This window comes from Lepidochelys kempii, chromosome 2 (assembly GCF_965140285.1).
Source record: "Lepidochelys kempii isolate rLepKem1 chromosome 2, rLepKem1.hap1, whole genome shotgun sequence".
Classification (NCBI taxonomy): domain Eukaryota; kingdom Metazoa; phylum Chordata; order Testudines; family Cheloniidae; genus Lepidochelys; species Lepidochelys kempii.
Window position 1 is genome coordinate 229,678,319 of NC_136381.1, and position 24,412 is coordinate 229,702,730.

The window sequence follows — 24,412 nt, forward strand, 5'->3', positions numbered from 1 at the left end:
GTTAACATATTTTAAAAGGCATGGAATCTCCAAATGACGTGTGAAAAGACTGAATAATATGTTGGTTTATGATTATTTATTAACTTAAATTTCTCAAACAGTAGCTCAATTTCTCAGTAAACCTGATCAAATAGTTTTAGTTCCTTGGAGGTAAGATTTCCCCCAGTGACATACTTAAATGCTCTAGTCCATATAACATGGAGCCCTGGAACAATTTCCAGCATGTGTTATGATGATGACTTGTTTATGCACATTTATGCTGTGCTCTGTATTTTCTGCAGGACTATATTTGATGAGAAGAAACTGCTGGAGTTTGCTGAACTTGGATGCTACTTAGAGTATGACCTCTTTGGTACAGAATTGCTTCATTACCACTTCCATCCCGATATTGATATGCCAAGTGACAACGAAAGAATTGCAAGGTACCTACTGCAATGCAATGAAGTATAAACAATAACACTGCTAGCTACTGAAAATGAAAATTATTGGTATGCAGGTTTTCGAATGCATCACAGAATGGTCCTGCTCACTGCTCATACCAATATGCTAAATTATGGTAGTTTACTGTTGCTGGTACTTCTATCTAGTACAATAAATATAACTCTGTCTCTTACCTAGCTAGGTAAATATAATACACATATTTCTTCCTACAGAAAACGCAACTATGAAAACCTAAGCAAGTAGAATATTTTAAAGATGTTCATTCATAATTATTTGTTCATTTAGTTGAATGTCACCACAGACAATGGTTTCTCTTTTTTTTAGCATCCTGATCTCCAAAGTGAGGGATTAAATGTGATTAGATAACGGTCTGGTCTTTGTTTGTAGTCGTCCCTGAATTAGAGTTATTACTATCTATTGTCCAGTCTAATTGCAATGTCTGATAAATGGGCAAAAGACTTTGGCCCAAATTCACCAATGGCTTTAATGGAGGTGCAGCCACTTACATGAAAGGTGCATTTGCCCCTTTGCTTCCACTGTTCAGCATGATCTGTTTATTTGCTAGGCCCTCTATCACTTCTCCCACCACCACCACACTCCCTATCCAAGGAATAACACTCTTTTCTCTTCAAACTCTTTAATGATCTTCTTGTTCACTTCTTCTAGTCCTCTTCCCTGCTTCTAATCAGCGTCTCCAATACCAGTTCAATTCAGTGAGATTTTATTAGCATAGCACACTCTACAAATGTTGCTAGAGGTTACAAAAGAGACAGACCCCTGAGGTATGTGTCTGAGGTAGGTACGATCTGCCCAGGCTGGGGCTTCCTGCTGTGTTTGGAGTGGGATCCCCTGTGTCTGCTTGTCAGCAATGTCATTCCTAATCGAGTGGCAGATTGCTACATCGCAAGATGCCATCCCTTCTTTCTCCCAGGGACAGAAATACTTTTTTCTCCTCACTTTTTGATGAGAAGGTTTTTACAATTCCTAATCGTTTGAGGAAATATAGGAAATATCTTTCTAGTTTTAACTCCTATTTGTGGACATTACTTTTCTGCCTGGGCTGCCTCTGTTACATTGGCCACACAATCTCTCTTGTCTGGTTGCAGACTGTTATCTCTTTTCTTTCTGCCAGGTATTTGTCTGATTCTGCACTTGACTTTCTCTGTGCCTGAAAGATCTCTGGTTTTACACAATAGGAAATCTTCTCTCTCTTTATATTGCTTTTCAGTCTTGCACTCACAATCTCAAATCCTGTTCTGTTATAACAACAGTTTTTCACACTTGGCCTTTCTAACATGAGCTTGCAAAATATTCACCCAGTGCAGTTGTTTTGCATGTAGAAGTCTTATTGAAAACACTGGGAGCTATACATCCAAAAAGATTGCTCTACTAGGCCTGGGGTAATGTGTCTCTCCTTAATCATGGTAATATTTTTTTGTCTCATCCATAATATTCCCCCCCTCTCTCCCAGCCACAGCTGTTCCTCCTTAGCTCCCTGGCATTGAATGAGTGTAGCAGCAGGCTTTTTAGAGAGAGAGTGAGTGTGTGTGTGTGTGTGTTTGGGTTGGAAACGCGATTAAACTGTTTCTTGTACTTTCAGTGTGTTCACGCTGGAAACACCATGACAGTGGCAGCCTCCTGTTTTTCTGCAGATTCCTAATAGCCTGACACTTGATTTGTATTTCACACAGTGTAATATGTATCAACATGACCCTGACATTTATTTGTACAAGTATTTAAAGAGAAGAACATTTTCAAGCATATTCATGTTCAGATCCAATACTTACGTATGAATTAACTTACATAAATGTGTATGTCTAGTCACACAAATACAGCTATAAATATATATGTGTATGTACATATAATATAGGTATATGCAAAGGGTATGTTGAAAATTCTTTTTTTAATGAGCAGGCATGTAGATTTATTGTAAATTTTTAGGAAAGTTATGGGATGAGGGAAGTTGTATTTCTGGCACTGCCTGGATCTTAGGCTGACCCAGTCATCATCTCTGACATAATCTCCTTCAAAATTTATGTTTATTGATTGGTTTGGGTTGGTTTTTTTTATGGTACCCCTTACCTATGGTCAAGGTTCCTTCCCCACTCTGAACTCTAGGGTACAGATGTGGGGACCTGCATGAAAACCTCCTAAGCTTACTTTCACCAGCTTAGGTTAAAACTTCCCCAAGGTACAAATTAATTTTATCCTTTGCGCCTGGATCCACTGCCACCACCGAACTTTAACTGGGTTTACTGGGAAACGTAGTTTGGACACGTCTTTCCCCCCAAAATCCTCCCAAACCTTGTACCCCACTTCCTGGGGAAGGTTTGGTAAAAATCCTCACCAATTTGCATAGGTGACCACAGACCCAAACCCTTGGATCTTAGAACAATGAAAAAACATCCAGTTTTCTTACAAGAAGACTTTTAATAGAAGTAAAGGAAACACCTCTGTAAAATCAGGATGGTAGATACCTTACAGGGTAATTAGATTCAAAACATAGAGAATCCCTCTAGGCAAAACCTTAAGTTACAAAAAAGACACACAGACAGAAATAGTCATTCTATTCAGCACAGTTCTTTTTTCAGCCATTTAAAGAAATCATAATCTAACACATACCTAGCTAGATTACTTACTAAAGTTCTAAGACTCCTTTCCTGTTCTATCCCCGGCAAAAGCAGCATATAGACAGACATAGACCCTTTGTTTCTCTCCCTCCTCCCAGCTTTTGAAAGTATCTTGTCTCCTCATTGGTCATTTTGGTCAGGTGCCAGTGAGGTTACCTTTAGCTTCTTAACCCTTTACAGGTGAGAGGATTTTTCCTCTGGCCGGGAAGGATTTTAAAGGGGTTTACCCTTCCCTTTATATTTATGACACCTACTTTTTCTTTTATCTGGTTTTCCTTGCTCAGATCTGGTGATTTGCTTAGTATTAAATTTTGATTTGCGGACCCAGCCACTGCCATCTTATCCTGTACCAAGTACACAATCTGGCACTGGCATGTAGTTTTGGGATGGAGGACGTACTTGCACTGTGGCAGACCTACAGTACTTACAATGTTAGCATGTGTATTTTATGAAAAACCTCCAGTTTGACACTAAGTCCCAAACCATACCTTATTTACCAGATTTAGGGTGACGATGATTTTTGCCCACCTACATGCACATATCTCCTTATAACCAATCTTCTGTATAAATCCTGCCCTCCCCCACCCCAAGCTAACAGTAAGAACTTTCATATTGCTGATGACAAAATAATACAATGTTCCTTGTACTGGATCAAAGCACACTCAAATAATGAAAAATCAAAATTGCAGAGTGCTAGTAAAAATGGTGGAATCAAAAGGTTTATGTGAGTGATAAGCAATGAACAAACACCAGTTTTGTTAATGTTCATCTCTTCCATTTTAATGTTGCAAGCCAGTGGGATCTCAGGACTCTTGGTAACATTCTTAATGCAGCAAGACCTACACCTGGCCAAAACACATTGACAGTCCCTTCTGTGCCAGTAGATGCTGTCAGAGAAGCATGTTGAGTATTAAAGCACCTTCAGCTATAGTAGGCTCTTATCATGAGGGTAGATCAGGCAGCAGAATTCTACCTTTGTTCACTTAGGGTTCCACATTTTGCAAGAGTGGAAGGAACACGCTGATAGGAGTGGAACCAAAGTGGTTCTGCTGACTGGAAGAGGGTGGCAGGATGCAGGAAGGTTAATGAAGCTGCTTCTGCACTGCCATAGAGGAGGTTATTTTTGCAGATCCCTCAGCCAAACTTCACTCTCAGGCCTTGTCTACACTATGAAATTAGGTCGAATTTATAGAAGTCGGTTTTGTAGAAAGCGTTTTTATACAGTCGATTGTGTGTGTTCCCACACAAATGCTCTAAGTGCATGTAGTCGGCGGAGTGTGTCCACAGTACCGAGGCAACTGTCGACTTCCAGAGCGTTGCACTGTGGGTAGCTATCCCACAGTTCCCTCAGTCTCCGCCGCCCATTTGAATTCTGGGTAGAAATCCCAATGCCTGATGGGGCTAAAACATTGTCGCGGGTGGTTCTGGGCACATATCGTCAGGCCCCTCTTCCCTCCCTCCCTCTGTGAAAGGAAAGGCAGGCAATCGTTTTGCGCCTTTTTTCCTGGGTTACCCATGCAGACACCAAACCATGGCAAGCATGGAGCCCGCTCAGCTCACCTTCACCGTATGTCTCCTGGGTGCTGGCAGATGCGCTAGTGCATTGCTACAGCAGCAGCTTATTGCCTTTTGGCAGCAGACAGTGCAGTATGACTGGTAGCCATCGTCGACGTAGTCCTGGGTGCTCTTTTAACCGACCTCGATGAGGTCAGGGGCACCTGGGCAAACATGGGAGTGACTCAGCCAGGTCATTCCCCTTTTAAGTTTCGTCTCATGGCGATTCAGTCCTACCAGCAGTGCACTGTCTTTTAATCAGCAGCCAGGAGAAGACGATGGCCAGCAGTCATACGGCACCGTCTTCTGCCGAGCACCCAGGAGATGACGATGGCTAGCAGTCGTACTGCACAATCTGCTGCCAGCAAGATGTATAAAGGTAGATGAAGTGGATCAAAACAAGAAATAGACCACATTTGTTTTGTATTCATTTTCTCCTCCCTCCCTCCCTCCCTCCGAGAAATCAACGACCTGCTAAACCCAGGTTTGAGTTCTATCCTTGAGGTTTTGAGTTCTATCCTTGAGGAGGCCATTCTGTTTCTCGCAAAGCCACCCCCTTTGTTGATTTTAATTCCCTGTAAGTCATGTTGTCAGTCGCCCCTCCCTCCACCAGAGCAACAGCAAACAATCGTTTCACGCCCTTTTCCATGGATTGCCCGATCAGGAGCAGATGCCATAGCACAGCAAGCATGGAGCCTGTTCAGCTCACCGCAGCAATTATGACCATTGTAAACACCTTGTGCATTATCGTGCAGTGTATGCAGAACCAGCACCTGAAAAACCAGGCGAGGAGGCGACGGCAGCGCGGTGATGAGGACATGAACACACTTTTCTCTAAAACCACGTTCCTCCTCAATTTGGAGATCATGGTGTTAATGGGGCAGGCTCATGCCTTGGAACACCAATTCTGGGCCCGGGAAACAAGCACAGACTGGTGGGACCGCATAGTGTTGCAGGTCTGGGATGATTCGCCCTGGCTGCAAAACTTTCGCATGAATAAGGACACTTTCATGGAACTTTGTGACTTACTTTCCCCTGCCCTGAAGCGCAAGAATACCAAGTTGAGAGCAGCCCTCACAGTTCACAAGCAAGTGGCAATAGCCCTGTGGAAGCTTGCAATGCCAGACAGCTACCGGTCAGTCGGTAATCAATTTGGAGTGGGCAAATCTACTGTGGTGGTTGCTGTGATGCAAGTAGCCAACGCAATCATTGAGCTGCTGCTATCAAAGGTAGTGACCCTGGGAAATGTGCAGGTCATAGTGGATGGCTTTGCTGCAAAGGGATTCCCTAACTGTGGTGGGGCTATAGACGGAACCCATATCCCTATCTTGGGACCGGACCACCAGGGCAGCCAGTACATAAACCGCAAGGGGTACTTTTCAATGGTGCTGCAAGCACTAGTGGATCACAAGGGACGTTTCACATCAACATCAACGTGGGATGGCCGGGAAAGGTTCATGACACTCGCGTCTTCAGGAACCCTGGTCTCTTTAAACAGCTGCAGGAAGGGATTTACTTCCCAGACGAGAAAATAACTATTGGGGATGTTGAAATGCCTATAGTTATCCTTGGGGACCCAGCCAACCCCTTAATGCCCTGGCTCATGAAGCCGTACACAGGCACCCTGGACGGTAGTAAGGAGCTGTTCAACTATAGGCTGAGCAAGTGCAAAATGGTGGTAGAATGTGCATTTGGATGTTTAAAGGGTCACTGGCGCAGTTTACTGACTCGCTCAGACCTCAGCAAAACCAATGTTCCCATTGTTATTGCTGTTTGCTGTGTGCTCCACAATCTCTGTGAGAGTAAGGGGGAGACGTTTATGGCGGGGTGGGAGGTTGATGCAAATTGCCTAGCCACTGAATACGCGCAGCCAGACACCAGGGCAGTTAGAAGAGCACAGGAGGGCGCGGTGCGCATCAGAGAAGCTTTAAAAACCAATTTCATGACTGGCCAGGGTACTGTGTGACACTTCTGTTTGTTTCTTCTTGATGAAAAGCCACCCCCTTGGTTGCCTCTAAATTCCCTGTAAGCCACCCGCCCTCCCCCCTTCAATCACAGCTTGCTTGCAAAGGAAATAAAGTCACTATCGTTTAAAAAACATGTATTCTTTATTAATTGATTATAAAACTAGGGAGATAACTCACAAGGTAACCTGGGTGGGGTGTGGGAGGTGGGTAGGAGGGAAGGAAAAGGCCACTTGTTGAATGCCAGCCTTCTGTTGCTTGGGCTGTCCACTGGGGTGGAGTGGTTGGGTGCCCGGAGCCTCCCACCCCGCGTTCTTGGGCATCTAGGTGAGGAGGCTATGGAACTTGGGGAGGGTGGTTAAGCAGAGGCTGCAACGGGAGTCTGTGATCCTGCTGCCGTTCATGAACCTCCACCAAATGCCGGAGCATGTCTGTTTGATCCCGCAGTAGCCCCAGCGTTTCCTCATGCCTCCTCTGATCTTCCTGCCGCCACCTCTCCTCACGTTCATCGGCCACCGTCCTGTACTCTGCTATTGTGTCCCTCCACACAGCTCTGTCAGTGCCGGACGACTGCATGAGCTCAGAGAACATGTCATCACGCGTGCGTTTTTTTCGCGGCCTTATCTGAGATCGCCTATGGGACAGAGGAGAAAGGCTTGAAACATTTGCAGCTGCTGGAGGAAAAAAAGGGAGTGAAGTATTTAAAAAGATACATTTTACAGAACAATGGCTATACTCTTTCACGGTGAATAATACTATTCACATTACAGAGCACATGAGATTTTGGTACAAGGTCGTATTTTGCATCTTATATTGAGTGCCTGCAGCTTTGGTGCTAGAGAGCACACACACAGGGCTGGGCAACAGAATTCGGCTTGCAGGCGGCCATGGTAAGCCATAGTCTTTCAGCTTCTGCAACCTTCATAACAGCAGCTCCCTCCTTTCCCATACCAAGCAAAGCCCGTTGAGTTGGCCATTTAGTGCTGCAGTTTTCCTGTTAACGTGCAGCAGCAGAAACCAAACTAACCTCCTTCCCCGCATCCAGTTCTCTAGGATGATCGCTTTTCCCCTCCCGCCACTGCATGGCTGGTATCAGGGAAGATCCCTGCTAGCCAAATGCAAACAGCTCAGCACCAATGCCCCCCCCCCTTCACCGCCCCACATGGCTAACTGTGGGGAGGATTTCTTTTCAGCCACAGGCAAACAGCCCAGTGGGAACGGGCGCCTCTGAATGTCCCCTTAAGTAAATTCTCCTATTTCAGCCAGGTTGCCATGAACTATATCACTCTCCTGAGGATAACACAGAGAAAGAATGGATGTTGCTTAAATGCCAGCAAACACCGGGACCATACGCTGCGAGGCTTTGTCATGCAATGATACCAGATTACTTGCTACTAGCATGGCGTGGTAAAGTGTCCTACCATAGTGGACGGAATAAGGCTGCTCTCCCCAGAAATCTTCTGCAAAGGCTTTTAGAGTCCCTCCAGGAGAGCTTCATGGAGATGACCCTGGAGGATTCCCGCTCCATCCACGGCACGTTAACAGACTTTTCCAGTAGCAGTACTGGCCACAAATGCATCCCAAGTCCTCAGGGCTACTTAATCATTAAAAAATGCTTGCTTTTATAACATGTATTATATTTTAAAAGGTACACTCACCAGAGGTCCCTTCTCCGGCTTCATTGGGTTGGGAAGGTATTTCAGTCAGGGTGATAAAAAGATCCTCGCTGTCAGGGAGAATGGTGTACTGTTTGCTCTCCCCAAGCTGCTCCTCCTCCTCCTCATCTTCCCCGTCCGCAAAATCCTCAGGCATGGCAGAGAGTACCCAATCATCGGAGTCCACGGACAGCGGTGAGGTAGTGGTGGCGGACCCCCCTAGAATTGCATTCAGCTCAGCGTAGAAGCTGCATGTCTGGGGCTCTGTCCCGGAACGTCTGTTTGCTTCTTTGGTTTTCTGGTACGCTTGTCTGAGCTCCTTAAGTTTAACGCGGCACTGTGTTGTGTCCCTCCTGTAGCCTCTGTCCCTCATGGCCTCTGAGATTTTTTGAAATGTTTTGGCATTTCATCTTTTAGAACGTAGTTCTGATAGCACAGAGTCCTCTCCCCATACAGCGATCAGATCCAGTACCTCCCATTCACTCCATGCTGGGTGCAGGGTTAATTTGGATTTAATGCTGCTAAATCCAACATAAACTCATAGTGTAGACCAGGCCTCAGAGGGAAAGACATTAGCCACCATCTTATCATCTGTCCCAACTTGGCCCACTCTCTGCTTGTGCAAAATCTGTTTATTAGCCCTTTACACCTATTATATTGCCGACATTTTTATTTGTACAGAACTAGCAAAGACAGCTGCTGCTAGACTAGCCATTTAATTGACTTTTTCCATAGATATGCTGCTGAGGGTGGGATATTATCTGTGTGATTTTGTCTTTGTGGAAATTGGTGACTCTCAAAGACTTGAAATGTCTATAGCCCAGTTATTCCAGATGGAAATTCACTAAAGAAATGTTACTATTTGCATAGTCCACTCATACTTTATTCTGTGAATAAACTTCAACAGTCTGGGTCGGAGACTCCGCTGATTTAAGCTTGATTTGCTTCCGCAGGGCTACAGCCATTTACACCTATGGTTTTGCTTTTCCCTGTGTGATTGCAGAATAAGAAACCAGTATTGTTAAGAAAGACTGTTTACAGTGAGCAAAAATCCTCCAGGAGATTTGATTCTTCAGCAGAAAGAGCCACAGTTGGAAGTTATCTAATCCCTGTGCATTACCATGTTCTTTGTTTGTGGAAATCCCTCAAAAAAAGTGTGTAAATGCAGCTGAACTACTTAGCAGTACAGGTGTGGAAATGGTTTGTATTAGGTTAAAGGCAAGAATTAACCCTGTTAAATGATCATTTGAAGAACAGTGTATGTAGGAAGCGATTGTTTAGTCTTGTGGGCCAGGCCTACTCATATTGAAATCCATGAATTTTACCATTGACACTGAAGGAGCAGGACTGCAAAACAGTGTAATAAATCCTGGAAAAGTGGATTTTCCCACCCATCACTCCAGATGTGTGACATTGTCTTGCTTCCAAAGGGATTTCTTCTCTCTAAAACGGATCTAGGATCGTTTAATCTTTTGTGTATATTTAAGAAACATGCCTGCTTGTTTCTTTTTAAGATCCTAAAATAGTTCATTTAATTTATAATACATACTAGAGGTATGTCCCTGTAAAGTATTTAAATACTAATTATTTCTGTATTACTTCCAGAATTGTATGAACTCTTAACTGACAGACATACTTTGTATTTACTTTTATGCAGGATTCGGATGTTGATTGACGAAGGCTATGAAGACAGAATTGTAATTGCTCATGATGTGCACACTAAGAATCGATTGATGAAATATGGAGGTCATGGATATTCACATATCCTCAAAAACATTGTTCCTAAAATGCTAATAAGAGGCATATCCCAAAATATAATTGATAAGATATTGATTGAGAACCCAAAACAGTGGCTGACTTTTAAATAGAGCTCATGATTAGCTATTCACGTCTTGTATGTAAAGCTTGCTGAGAAAAGTCAGATTTGTTTCAATAGAGTGGTCATTTTAAAGCTAGGTTCTTTTGAGGAAAACTTGTGTGATGTTCATAAGACCCCTAAAGAGCAGATAATCACTTCCCTTTATAATTAGAACAAAAAATTTTGTGTATTATCTCTCCATCTGATTACCTCTAATAATCTGGTCCTGAATGAGTTATTTGTTTTGAGCACAACTACAGAATTTTCCCAAGTAAATATTGAAATAACTGTTTCCAAAGAGCAGATTTAATACTATAGTTAATTATTATTCAGGATTATTATTTTTTTAAAGATGCATCAGCTTAGCTACTTGAGGAAATTTAAAATGTTTCCAGTTAAATGGCCCTCCTCTGGAGCGATATGATGTTCCTTGTAATATTGATGATCCTGTTAATTATCCTGCTGTTCTTTAATTAATGCTTAAAAAAGAATATGGCACTTTTAAATAGCTACTGCAGAAAACAGAATAACAGAAGGAAGACAACGTGATTTCAAAAAAGGTACTGTATCTCTCATGATTAGCAACTTGTAGAGATTATTTTTAAATGAAAATGTAAAAGAATACATGGAAAAGCTATTTTTAATAAAGCAATTTGTAGACGACTAACAACTTTATGTTTTAGAAGTCTTTTTTTTTTAATTATGTTAACATTTTGAGTTGAACTTTTGGAAACTTGCAAGTGAAAATGTGAAGTGTCATGCAAATCAGCTTGATGTTGAAAAGATGAAAATCCACAAGTCCAAATATATTACATAATACAATTTAATGAGTTGTTACAGTTATAACAAAGGCCATGATTTAATCAGTTTACAAATCAGTTTGTCAAGATATGATTCAAAAAAGAAATGTTTGCCTTATATATGTTTTTCATTTAAATATTTGTTCTTTCCTCTAGACCAAAACAGGGGTAAATATTTATTTATCCAAAGAAAAGATTGTGTGTTAGCAATGGCAATCTCATTTCAATAGCTTATTCTTTCACGAGTCCAGCTTTTGATGTCCAGTGGTAATGAAGTATTCCTGTTCACTTCTTGGTGAATGTGCATTGCTAGTTATAAATGATTTTTTGCTTGAAACCTTGTTGTTTGATACCTACATAAGAAATCTCCAAAGCTTTGCTGCTAACCACTCTGTAGCGGTGGTCCTCTGCAATAAAAGCTATTGTGATATGAGCAGATGTGAAGTCAACTATGTGTCCATTATAAAATATATTGCATATAATCAGTACAGTCCATAAATATGGGTTGGTGTCTTTTTTACTAGGAGAGTAGAAATGTTTAACCAAACTGATGTGATATAATGAGGAAACAGAAAAAAAAAAAGGCTGTTATGTAGCACAACTCTCCCTTTTGAGAGCCAAGATACGTTACATATGAGATTCTCGTATTGAGCATAGACTAACTGATGGCACATCATGTCTTTTGAATTGAACAGCTGTCCAAAGGAGGAACAGACCAGAAGAATGATATGGTCTGTGTAAGAAATGCCTTAATCATGTAAATAAATGCTTTCTAGGAGGATTTTTCTATCTTTAAAATCTCTATCTTAAAGTTATCAAAAAATCAAAGGGGAAGATATTTTTCTTTAATTATGGCGAATATTTGACACTTTAGTATATGACAAATCTCAGTTTGTCCCCTTCCCTTGGTAGATTAGAGTAAGTTGCATGGGGCAGATTATGTAAAACAGAAAAACTAGGTCTGGCCTCTCACTACTGCATAGCAATTTATACAAATAGTATTTTTATTCTGCCATGACTGTAATCTAAGATCTATACTGCATAAACATTACAGCAGGTAGTTACGTAATTATTTTGACCTTACTGTAAAGGTTCTGTTATGTATTCCTGCTATAATTTTGCTTTAGACTTAAACTTGCAAGTATCAACATGGGAGCAATTAAAAAATAAAAACATAATTTCTAAATAAAAATCCTTTTTATAGAGGTATTACTGATATTGCTGCTATTACTGATTGTAAAAGATTTTTGTAGAACTATAACTGAAAAGCATGTTTTTACAATGTAATTCTCCAGGCCATTAGTCTATTATACTGAGTAAGCCTTTTTGAGTTATAGATATATAGATACAAGAAAAATAGGTTTTAATACACAGTTTTTTGCATTTAAAAATCTGTTTCTCTCTTTGCATAACTGGTTTTCATATTTGGTAATATGCTTATCTGTTAATTTCCGTCACACCATACTACAAACGAATGCAATACCTTGTAACAGGTACTGTGTGATGGGATCATCACATAGGGCCCAAATCCCACTCTCATGCAAGTATCCACACTGACTTCAGCAAGACTGGTTGCATAAATAAGCTGAGCAGGATTTTGGCCAGTGGTTTTCTCACAATGTTCTATGTAAGGACTCCAGTTGACTCTTTGTAGTATGTCAAGTCATAAATAATCTTTTGCTAAACAAAAGTAGTAACTACAGATTTACACTGAAGACTAATTGCAGCAAAGAAATTATTCTGGCCTGGCCTGGGAGCGTGGATGTTAGATTTGCTAAAACAGTATTTACACAACAAACCATCAAGAACCGGTTTGTTAAATTGTCTAAACATATGTATTTACAAATGTTTACATATTAAGAGCCAAATCTGTTTACATATTAAAAGCCAAATGGGAGTTTTGCAGTTGGCTTCAGTGGACCCAGGATTTGGTCCAAATATAGGCAGTTTGTTATATCATCTCTTATATTTTCATTGAATTGTTTCTTCTGTCTTTCTCTCTTAGAATAAAATTAAGGGGCGGGAAAGGAAATTTAAACTAAACGAATGGGTGGAAATCATTTAAAAGGCCTGACCTACACTCACAAAGCAGGGAAATTAAGAGTTAAGGCTTGAAACTTATTAGTTTCTAGTTCTAGATAGAAGGATAACAAAAGTACAAGGCAAACAATTCCTTTGGAGAGAAGAAGCATTTCAATTACCTCTTCCTTTTATTGTAAACTCATTCCTCACTATGAGTGGACTCCAGGCATCATAGTTAGCGGGTAAGTCACACGAACCAAAGCTGACATATGGATAAAGCAGCAAGATCATAATACATCAAAGTATCATATATACCGAAGAAATAATTCAGTGTCTTTAGATTTTCCTAGAAAAATTTGTGATCTATATAGGACTTCATTCACATCGACACTAACAATAAGAAGTATTTGCTTTGGCGGTAGTGGATCACACATCTGTTTAACTTGCTTTTATATATATATTTTTTTTTTATTTTTTTTTAAATGTAAGGTTTCTTTGTGTCATACAGATGTGAGTCAGGTAGCATTTGATTTTCCCCCACTACTGAGGTGTCCCACGGTCAGTATCCGCTGGATTCTTGATTCATTGACTTCTGCCACATGAATCCATCTCTTAGAAGAACAAGCTTAGTTTTTGACTCATAATTAGTCAGCATAAATAATAAATCCAGAAAATGTGCTGTATTTGTTGTTGTTTCCTCCATGTGCTTTTCCTCCATCTAATTTTATGTAAACTTCATCTCCTGGCTCCAAATGAAGAACCACGCTGTTACTGGCATAGTCGTAGTTCTGATCAGCATCCTGAGCAATTGCACTAGCTCGAACCTATGTAAAACAAAAACAAACATAAATGTTTGGTTAAGAAACTTGGACATTCTTCCTGCATGGTGTAATTAAAACATGTCCTGAGAAGGCATTGCACACTTTCAGTGCCACTTTAAATATGCCTAGACACCTCTCAGCTGTAGTTTTCCCCTAACAATACCATCGCTATTTCTGCCATTGCTAGAAATGGTTTACAATGTAGCAGCAAGTTCTCCCAGAAGTAGCCTAAATATTTTAACTCAAATCATTATCACATGGCTTGTTTGCCACTGAGTAATACAGGACTGCTCACTCTCACATCTCCAGCTATTTTGCCCCTATTTGTTTTAGGTTTTTTTTAATACAAAAAATAGCTAGACTCCAGGGAGCTGATTATGGACTCACTCCAGGTTTAGACTGGTGTAACTCTAACTCCAGTGGAACTACTGATTTACACTGGCATGAGATCTCTATCAGCCCCAGGTATTAAGGTGGAGTTTTTCAGACATGTTCTGATCATAATAGTTACCAGATTGTGTTGCAAAAACACAGAAATAAAATAGTCTCTTGCTGCCAATGAACTTTAAACCCTTGTAGTTGATTTGTCTCCAAATAAGTCATCAAAATGTAAATGAAATGCTGAAGAACAAAAAAATACTAGTGGATAAACAATCGAAGCCAAAGTAGGAAATTCTGTTATTGGCACAAATTTCACATAATCATTTAACTTCTGTACAGTCTAAAAGATATAAATTTTAAAATTACATCAGCGTGTATTTTAAGATGAATTATGGAGGTTTCAGCTATTTGATTTTTTTAAAAAAAACTGAATATACTACTTTAACGCAAACATTTTCCCCTTCTTACTGTTTGGCTACTAACTGAGTCTGACATTATTAGCAAAGAAAAAGGAATTTATTAGCAAACTGAAAGGAATTTATAATCAGTATCAAATCGTAAGTCAGTCTTGTGCAACGAATATTCTGTCGCATCCTCAAGTAAAGGTAATCTTCCAAATCATTTAACTATAATTTAGTTCTGCTTTGTAAAATATTTAAACTTATTTGTATGTGATTTATTTTATCATCATCTTTCTTGCTTGGCCCTATTCTAGAATAGTTATACAGAGCTGTAAGTGATTTAGTGGTTTTGCAAATGAGAAGTAAGTAATAATGCATGACTTGACTTACAATATGTGGGATTTTTATTTTCAGAATTGAAAAAAATGAGCTATAAGTCTAGAATTTCCATGCATTTCTTTTAAAGTTTAAATGATAGGTTTTCAAATTAAATTTTCATGTGGCATGATCCCACGTTAATACTGAAATGTTAAAAAGGAAGGCTCTTTAGCACTCTAGATCTCAAGGTATTTCATTATGAAGCTTAAGCAGCAAAAATTCTCTGTGCATCACCTAGCAAGGGTGAGACCAGCTTACAAGGTTTATAATTGCATAACAATGTGCAAATTTAAACAAATATATTAATATGAGTCACTGGTTCACATGTGTAATTGTTTATTGAGATGATCTGTTTTGACCATTATTTCAGCAATAACTATCAAGGCATGGGGCATTTCTTAGGGATTAATGACCATCAGGGCAGAATTGATGGCTTTGGGCAATGAACACTCTTCCATAGAAAATAGAGGTGGTTATTGCTACTATAAATGGAGGAAGAGGGAATAAATATGTGGCCATGGTTAGTTTGTATTTTAATATATGTGAAACAAAATGATTTTCCTAGGGAATTAATGCCCTGCACATTGGCAAATTGAATTGTTTAAATTACCACCCCCACACACACCCAAACAAATTCCATTCATGCCACAATTAAATTCTACTTCTTGGATATATCTAACATTTATACCTGTATTGTTATGAATAAGTATATCTGCTGTACAGTAACAAACTATTTGTGCTACTGGCTTTACCATTAAAGGCACTCATTATGAAGAATATGGGTGCCGAACATTCGCTACAGCAATGGACATTTCATTGCTAAGACTCTAGGTAGTACTTGGCTGTACTGAGAAAATGATTTAGACACTGAGAACCTAAAAATAATCTCGCAGATTGTATTATTTGTGTATAGCCACAAAGCCCTGTAAATGCATTAACTTGGTCCCACAGTCCAGTGTGTTACCCTTAAGGGGTTTTCTTCCTTTGTTTGGGAAAGCCAATGTAATTTCTTTTTAAAGCCTATGAAAATAGTCTCAGAAGACTCCTAAGTACTGCCCTAAGCCTGTAAATGTATTTCAAAATTAAACCATTAATGTAGTACCCATTTTATAAGTTGCATGACTGCCCACCTCATCATTTTATAAAGGTACATTGGGACACTGAAATTGCAGACACATAGCAGCTAAGCAATGTGATCTCAGCACTTCTTGTGTTTAAGCTCTGTAACTATTAAGGAGGGCAATGTGTTACGCTGGAGACCGTAAGCTTCCTAATCCCTTATACATTGCTTTGGGATGATTTTTTCCTATAAATCATGCCCTCTCCCCGTAGTAATGTCCCCCACTAGAGAACACTATTGAATATATAACACCATCTGGGGCAGACTCAAACCCCTTTTTAACGATTTCATTTTATAATATCCAGGCTTTTTCACAAATACTCTGGAAAGTTAACTACTATCACATTGCATCACCCGCCAGTGTTTCACGAACAAATCACACTGTTAAAAGGCACCCGTGCACTAAAACTACTAACTAATTTCAAATAAACTGAGTCCTGATATTTAAGCTTAACCATGACTTCTCCTCCTACATATAAAGAGAAGGAAAAAAAGTAACATCCCTTGTACACAAGACTCTCAGTCAGCGGGCGATGTGTCTGTGTAGTCCTGCTAGGGGGTTGAAGCGGTTTATTAATAGTTGGGATCTTCTCTGGCTCAATTTAATATTTATAATAAGGGTTTTCACTGCATGCCTTGCTTTGCTGTGGTATTTTATTTGACTTCTAGCATGTAGGGGGAGAAATACTTCCGACGTTTCAATACCCAAAGACAGGCTCATGATTTAATCGCAGACGCGGTAGACTCACTCTCTACTATACACAGCCTTGCTTTGACAGGAAGAAGTCAACGCGGTTGTACTACAATGTAAGAGTTTTAATAGTGCGGGCTCAGCTGCAGACGCGGTATTCGTGGTCGACATTTGCTCATGTAATTAATTGCCGCTGACGTCCTCAGAGCTCCCTTCCCCAGTACTTCTGAGCACCCATAAACAAAAGGTTAAGTGGCATATCAGATTAATTTACAGGCCTTTGATGCTTCCATCTGTGAGCCTGCATTCAACACAGTGCCTAAGTGAAATGGCTCGCGTCTGGTTTCGTACGGTGGCACTGCGCTGCCCAGCAGTGGTAAGCATTTTTAAGCTTCATTTTTGTGCCTTTCACGGGGGCGGGGGGCTTTAATCCGAAAAGCGACACGGAATCGGGACCGGGAATCCCGAATTTCAGCTTTATGAGCCCGATCCCTGTCAGGCCAAGAAAACCTGCCCAGCACATACATGCGTTAGCCAGAGCGCAGCAAAGCTGCCGTGTGCCCTCCCTGTTTGCTGAAAGCATCGACCCTGCAACATTTTACATTTACTAGAGGGAAATTCTTTACAATGTTTCAGGGACCGTGTCGGCTGGATTTCTCGTCCCAGAATAGTCCCGGCGTAGCAAACCGTTCGCAGTTATATTGAATTACTTGCAGACCATTAGTAACGCTTGTAAGTTTCCCCGCGCGTTAGTTCATATAAATAGTATTTAGAAACTATAGTGTAATCTTCGTTTGTGACCAGTTGAAAGCTTCTGCAGCCACCCGTCCTTCTGGCCACATTCCAAACGTCTCTGGTCCTTTTGGAAAGCATGACAAGTACTCCTGGTTTTTTTCTACCCATTGTCCGTTAACCAGCAGACCGAAATGGTGGGTGGGTGAGAGAGAGAGAGAGGGGTATAGGAAAGAGGTACAAAGTTACAGAGAACATTTCCACAAACTCAGCAGTAGCAACAGTTAGACTAATTAAAATAGATTATGCCGCTGTCTTGCAAACTGTAGCATCTCAAGATCTTTCATTATTTCGGTGTTCCTGGGGGAAAGATGCCGAATCTCAGACTCTGAGCCCTAAAAACGAGGGCTCTTTGATGTTTGGTTTGGCTGTTACATTTTGGAAGAAATCCACAATTCTTGCTATATCTGTACCTAAGTAGCCTGCTAATAGGAAAGGTCTGCAGGCAATATTAATGTTCTTGGTTATAAAAGTTCTTTAACTGGGGAATTATGCCAGAATAATAAATTTCCTGCTCTGTCAACAGTGCCTTAAAAGCCCCCAGCTGCCAGCCTATCACCCCGATATTCTGGCCTGTAGTTTCTATTTATTGCATGTTTCACACCAGAGCTTCGGGTTGCCTCTTGATTACTTAGCTTTTATTAGAATGCGTAAGTGGCCATGCTTCCTGCTGATGGGAGTTCTGGCCCCGCTAGCCCCCAGCTGGGCCCTGTTCCCATTGCACTCTTACTGCGCGTTGGATTCCTGTGTATTTCGCGTCCCCCTCAATCCCTTGCCCTGTGTATTCTTAGAGAAAGTCTCAGGGCGTCTGGCTTCCCGGCCACCCCATTGGGCCCCGTCTTTCTGTGCCTCCCGTGGCTGGGCGCTTGAGAGAGGAGCATCCCGGGTAGGCAGTGGGGGCTGACCGCAGCCCTCCAGAGTGCAGTTCAGATCCGCTTCCCCGCCTCGATCCCCCCAGCCCCATTTTGAGGCCGTGTTGCTCAGGGAGAGGAGCAATTCCCGCTACAGCCGCCCCGGGGGGAGCGCAGAGGGGAATCGCTTTCCCCCATGTGCTTGTCAGTCTCTCAGCCGTGCACGGCGCTGTCTCCTGGTGCCCCACGGCGACTGTGAGGCCGCGAGGCTTTCCAGCCTCCCTCCCCCCGCAAGCGCTGTCACTTCGGCACCCTAAGGGGTGTTATTGAGCATCGCTGGGCGGGCTGCAGCCTCCCCCCTTCCTGTGCAAACGTGCCCAGGCTGCAGGGCCCCTGGAGCCACCGCTCTGACCTGCCCGCCCGGGACCCAGCTCCCCCGCGTAAAACCGGATTGACTCGCCGGGAGAGAAGGGACATGGTCCCCTTCCCCCGAGGTCACCGCAGGGCCGGAGCCTCCTCCCCGGAAGCCAAGGGGGAGTTTCCCCATCGGCCTTAAAGGGGTGGGATAGGCCCAGCCCGGGGCCGCCTGGCTCCTAACGCCCCCAGTCCCGTGTCTGTCCCCTCCCCGCCAGGCCTCCTCTCGGGGCCCTTCCCCTCCTGCCCCCCTGGCTGCCGGACACCACCCCTCCCCCGGGGACCTGCCCTTGCCTACCCCCTGCAGGCCCCCGGTGTGCCCCTCTCCCCCCTCCCGCGCCCCACCTCTCCCCAGGGCTCCCGCTCCTTCCTCCTCTCCCGCAGGTGCTTCCCCGCGGCTCCCCTCTCCGGGATCCCCCACATCAGGCTCCTCTGCCTTCGCCCCCCTCCATGTCCCACCCCGGGCCCCTGATGCCCCCCAGGTGCCCCCCCCGGCCCCTCACCTGGTTGTTCTTGCAGAGATCTGCCCACATGCTGGTGCCGTCGCCGCCCCGCATCAGCACGTGGTAGGTGAAGAAGTAGATGCCGGGGATGGAGCACGTGAACTTGCCCGTGGTGGGGTCGTAGTGGTTGCCCAGGTTGGTGACCACGTCGTCGAACCTGAGCACCTCGTAGCCCTCGTGCTGGCGCTTGAGGCCGGCGTAGAAGGCGATCTTGGGCACGGTGCTGTAGGTGGCGGCGCTGATGGCCCCGGCCGCGTTCAGCCCCGGCGCCCCGGGGGGGCCCGGCAGGCCCTGGCGCCCGGGCTCGCCCTTCTCCCCCGGGGGCCCCACCGGCCCGGGCGGCCCCGGCTCCCCGGGCGGCCCGCGGGGCCCCGCCTTGCCCGGCCGGCCGGCCTCGCCCTTGGGCCCCTGGATGAAGGTGGGCAGGGACTGCATGAGGCCGCGGTCGGGCGTGGCCGCCGTGCTGGGCGCCTTGGTGCCGCCGTAGGGGTCGCAGACCATGCGGCAGGTGCCCAGCATCTCGTAGTGGGCCGAGGTGCCGGCCGAGCTCACCAGCACCGGGATGAGGACGACCAGCAGCAACACCATGACCACCCCCAGGGCGCCGGCCGCGATCAGCCGCCGCCTGCTGCCCACCAGCCGGCTCAGCGCAGGGCGATCCTCCTGCCTGCTTTTGGACAAAATCTTGCTGGTTGGGCGGGGACCTCCTCAGAGCCGAAAACACCCCGAAGCCCCTGGCGAGCCCGAGCCCCCCGGCTCCGCTCCGGCGGCGAGGAAAGTGCCCGCGGCCGGTCCACAAGGCAAAGGCAAAGGCGGAGCCCCGGGCACCTGTGGCTGCCGCTGCTCTGGCGCGCAGGGAGCTGCCGCCCCGCGCCGGAGCCGCTCACACTTTTATGCTCCTGCTGGCGATCGACTTTTTTTTTTTTTTTTTTTTTTTTTTTTTTGCATACGGTGCCACTTCGAATCAACTTTCCCTCGCGCCGGCCTCTTCGCGCCCCTCGCGAGCGCCCCGCTTTCCTGCCCCCTCCTTTCTTTCCTGCAGCGACAACAAGTCCCCCAAGGCAGCGCCGGCTGGTGAAACTTGCAAGAGCGCACGAAAAATCCCCCCCTCGCGGCGGCGGCGGCCCCGTCCCCTCCTCGCCGGGCCCTGCTTCTTCCCTGCCAGGCGCACCCGCGAGCGCTCTGCGGGGCTGCCGGCCGGGCGCGGAGCCGCCGACAGAGTGAGCGCGGCAGCCTGCCCGCCTGCCAGGAGAAGAGGAGGCTGGCAAAGGCGCCGGAGCAATTTATAGGCACCCAAAAGCGCAGGGGAAAGGGGAGCTGCGTTGGCATCTCATTCCAGCAGCTGCTCCGCTCTTCCCACTCACCCCGAGTTTGGCATCACCCTGCCCGTGTGGGGATTGTTCCCTCCCTGCCAACGGATGAAGAGTGAAATCGTGAGCACGCCCTGGCGCTGAGCAGCCCAAGGGGACGAGCGGGGTTTGGATACCTGGCAGGTCACCGAGCTAGACGGAAAGGTCACCCCCACCTCCTGGTTAATGGGTCCCCGAGCTCTCCCCCGCCGCATTAGCCCGGGCTGGAAATCGCACTTTTCGCCTAAGGACCAGGCTCCCCACTTCACCTCCTTGTCCCAGTGCAAGTTAGTTGGAACCACACCTCCCTCCGCTCAGGAGATTAGCAGCTCCCCCGGATTTTAGCGCACAGGCGTGATCCTTGGGACACCCCTAGAAATAGCTCGTGGCAAATGGCTCGCTCTTGGAATTAAAATGAAACGATCTGCTGGTGACTTGTCCAAGGCTGCTTCGTCTGCTCCCGTTTTGTTCAGAATATGGCGTTGTGATCAGGTTTAAGAAACCAAGCCAATGAAAAGGGCTCCCGCTCATGCAAATCAACCTAGCCCAGGACTCAAGGCAAGGGGCTGTCCCAGGTAAAGATAGGGACAGAGGAAGTAAGCTTTGATGGCAGGGTCTCTTCCTCCCCTCCTCTTCCCAACCGGGGCACCTCTGCGGCTGAGTGGGTAGGTGAAAGACCAGCCTGAATGTCACATTGGGACCAACTCCCCACAGAGGATGTTAAGCGAGTTACCCAGCTACCAAAGCTACCAGCTGCACAAAGCGCTCTTTAAATAAATAAGCAGAATTGATTCCTAAATCATACTTCTGCATGCAGGAGCAATGGACGTCAATCAAAGGCGGGTGACATTTGCCTGTCAATACGGGGATGATAGCTGGAAAGCGTGTGACTTATTGCAGCGGGGCGAGAATCCGAAATGAGCCCCAGCAGCAAATAAGACAACAACCAAATAACATCTCCAGCCACGATCAGAGGGGCTGCGATCTTGTCTGGGATTTTGTTAGCACGAATCGCCTCCCCCTGCCCCTGCCCCTTCCCTTTTCTTTCTTTTCTACTCCGCAACACAATAAGGTCAAACAGGCAGGCGGTGGGAAACAAAGATTCATCGATTCTTCCTTTTAAGCAGAAATGTCAGCAGCTCCTTTTGCTCTTTCCTGGGAGACTGGAAGGCAAGGAGTGAGTCCAAGCGGTGCAGAGACGGGCCAGCCCTGCTGCTTATCTCCCCAGCAGGCTGCTGATAAAGCTTTCACTTCCCACCCTTGTAAATATTTCCCCCTTTTCTGTTTTTCTGTTACTGTTCTACCTTTTTTTTAAAAAAAATCTTTATCTGGCAAAGACACAAGCTAGTCAGTCCCCTTAGCTATGAGCTTCCACCCCAGCCCTTTGGAAGATGGCTTGAACCCACTTGTTTAGACCACATCATTCTCTTCCTCCCAAAGGACAAGCTATACACGTCTGCTTTTTCTTCTTTGCAAGGAAAAGTTCTGGCAGGGGCTATAGGTCAGTGCAAAACTATTCCAGGCCCTGCATCCTCAGTGTCATTCGTCCCCAGCCCCAGTAGCATCATGATCAGGGCTGCTTGTAAAGCCCCACTTCAAGTGCATCAGGCTGCAAAATAAATAGATAAAATAAAATGCTCATCTTAAATGCTCCTCCTGCCTATGTGTGGTTCATCAGGGACCATTCAGTGATCTTGGCAGGTATATGTAAAAAAAAGTATTGCCCCTAACAATGATCACCTTCCTCTGGATTAGAACAGCCCTGGATATATAGAGGCCCCAATCGTTCCATCCTGAAAAGTTATTCATAGCTCAGCGCTTCCACAACAGGTTTAAGGGTTGTGTGTGTTTGATATGTTACTTGCCTCTGGAGGCACAGTTGTACAGTTGTAGCTGAGGACAGAATTTAGCCCTCTGTTTATCAAGTAATGAAATGTTTCAAATCTCTTCATTATTATTATTAGGTTACACAGCCCCACTCAGATGCAGTAATTAAGCTAATAGTAATTCGTACTGAATGCCACTTTGGTTCTAAAGTCAGAGCTCTTAATGATGCTCTTTTGTCACTAGCCGCCCTTTCTCTTCTAGTGCCTCGCTGCTCCTCCTTGTCCTTGTCTGTCCTGACCACCCCCATTTAATATTGTCCACACATCCATCAGTGCTTCTCCCCAGCCGTTGGGATGAAAGATTATACAAATGGAAAAGGTTTACCCATCCTTCCTGCTAATCAAGACTTTCATCCGATGAAGTGAGCTGTAGCTCACGAAAGCTTATGCTCAAATAAATTGGTTAGTCTCTAAGGTGCCATAAGTACTCCTTTTCTTTTTCTGATACTGATTCAGCTCTCACATTCCTGTAGTCTTTCCTAGTGTTTTTGAAGCCCTCTTCCTGGTCCACTTTGCACAGCAACAGTTCACCCAAAGAAGGGATATCAAAGTCATAGAGAGAAGAGTTTGGGCTTGGTGGGAAGAGGCACTGAAGAGTCAGGCAACAAGCCTATTTCAAACTACAACTGTTGACAAATGGCAGTTTTTCATATTAGGAGGGGAAATGAATAAAACCCAAACAAGACAAAACACTGAGCATGGCAAATAATGTGTTCATATAGCCCACCTCATCACTGTATCTAACTACTTCCAAACTATTATAAGGGAGTTTGTGCTGAGAACGTCTGTGAGCCAGAAGTGTTATTAACCTCTATTTTTCAGCTGCAACACAGAGAAATCTTGTCCAAGAGCACAAAGAAACTGTGCAGAGCTGGGCATTCAACTCAGATTTCTAGATCCCAAGCCCTCGCCCAGTACCTTAACCACAAGACCAGCCTTCTTTGCTAATAGAAATATGCCCACATGTAAGGAAGGTAAGACTGAGCCAGAGGGGCCAAACATTACACCGAAGGATCCAACAATCTGAGACGAGAACAAAGTCAAGGCCCTGTGAAAAGACAGATGTGTTTTGCTCACTTATCCTTTGGCTAAAAGAACTGGGTGTTTGTTTTCCTGTTATGGCACTTTTGAGCCTTGATATGCTGTAGTTACGGCTTGAGTAGCACTTACTTCATTAGCCCCTCTTCCAAGGTTTAGACGTAAAGTCTGGGTTGACAGCCCATTTTTAATGTATCCCCTTACACCACAGTAGATGTTGCTAGTCTTGCAACAGTGATTGGCCTGACATTTCTTTGTCCAGGTTTTTTTTAAAACCTCCTGTGACCTTGTTCTGACCTTTTGTGTATGTTTTTAATGACTTCCCCCTATCTCTCTGTTTCGGTATAAGATGCCTACTGTTCACACAAGGATACTGTTGCTGGTGCCTGAACTTGGACTCCCCCTCAGCTCCTGCCATTTGCAATAAGCTGCCTACAGCTCTTTTCCTTACTGACTAGTTGGTTAACGTTGATGTAGAGTCTCAAAGGTGTAAAGCATAATATGCGTGTTACATCTCTTTGTGACAGGTTTCAGAGTAGCAGCCGTGTTCGTCTGTATTCGCAGAAAGAAAAGGAGGACTTGTGGCACCTTAGAGACTAACCAATTTATTTGAGCATGAGCTTTCGTGAGCTACAGCTCACTTCATCACTTTGTGAGGATATCCCAATACCATGGTAATAAGAAAGGGAAAATCAGCAAAAACAGATGAGGTACTCACTACATAGAAGACAGAGAAATCTGGCTAGCAACAAAATGGCTCCTTTAGGACTACAAGTGCCTCACTGTTGCTAAATGTACAGGCTTAGGCCCCAGAAGAACATGCTAGGAAAAAGGTCTGATAATAAGGCAGCCCGGCACACTGT

General features: G+C 44.4%; 2 protein-coding genes across 11 annotated transcripts in view; one reads left to right on the forward strand and one right to left on the reverse strand.

The window, feature by feature from the left end:
• PTER (phosphotriesterase related) overlaps positions 1 to 11,335 on the forward strand; it is a 34,779-nt gene extending 23,444 nt beyond the window's left edge. For all 9 annotated transcript variants that reach the window (XM_073334116.1, XM_073334121.2, XM_073334117.1 and 6 more), the window contains 2 exons: positions 282 to 422; positions 9,902 to 11,335. In XM_073334116.1, the coding sequence (XP_073190217.1) occupies positions 282 to 422; positions 9,902 to 10,112 (352 nt within the window). In that variant the 3' untranslated portion in view covers positions 10,113 to 11,335. The remainder of the gene's footprint in view (positions 1 to 281; positions 423 to 9,901) is intronic.
• On the reverse strand, positions 10,908 to 20,543 carry C1QL3 (complement C1q like 3). Of its 2 annotated transcripts, none has more exons than XM_073334123.2 (2): positions 19,277 to 20,543; positions 10,908 to 13,748 (listed from the first exon to the last, which is right to left on the reverse strand). In XM_073334123.2, the coding sequence occupies exons 1-2, from the start codon at positions 19,862 to 19,864 to the stop codon at positions 13,569 to 13,571; spliced, it is 768 nt and encodes a 255-aa protein (XP_073190224.1). In that variant the 5' UTR covers positions 19,865 to 20,543; the 3' UTR covers positions 10,908 to 13,568. The 2 variants fall into 2 exon arrangements, with proteins under 2 accessions (XP_073190224.1, XP_073190225.1); XM_073334124.2 differs by lacking the exon at positions 10,908 to 13,748 and adding an exon at positions 16,821 to 17,611.
• Positions 20,544 to 24,412: the final 3,869 nt, after the last annotated feature.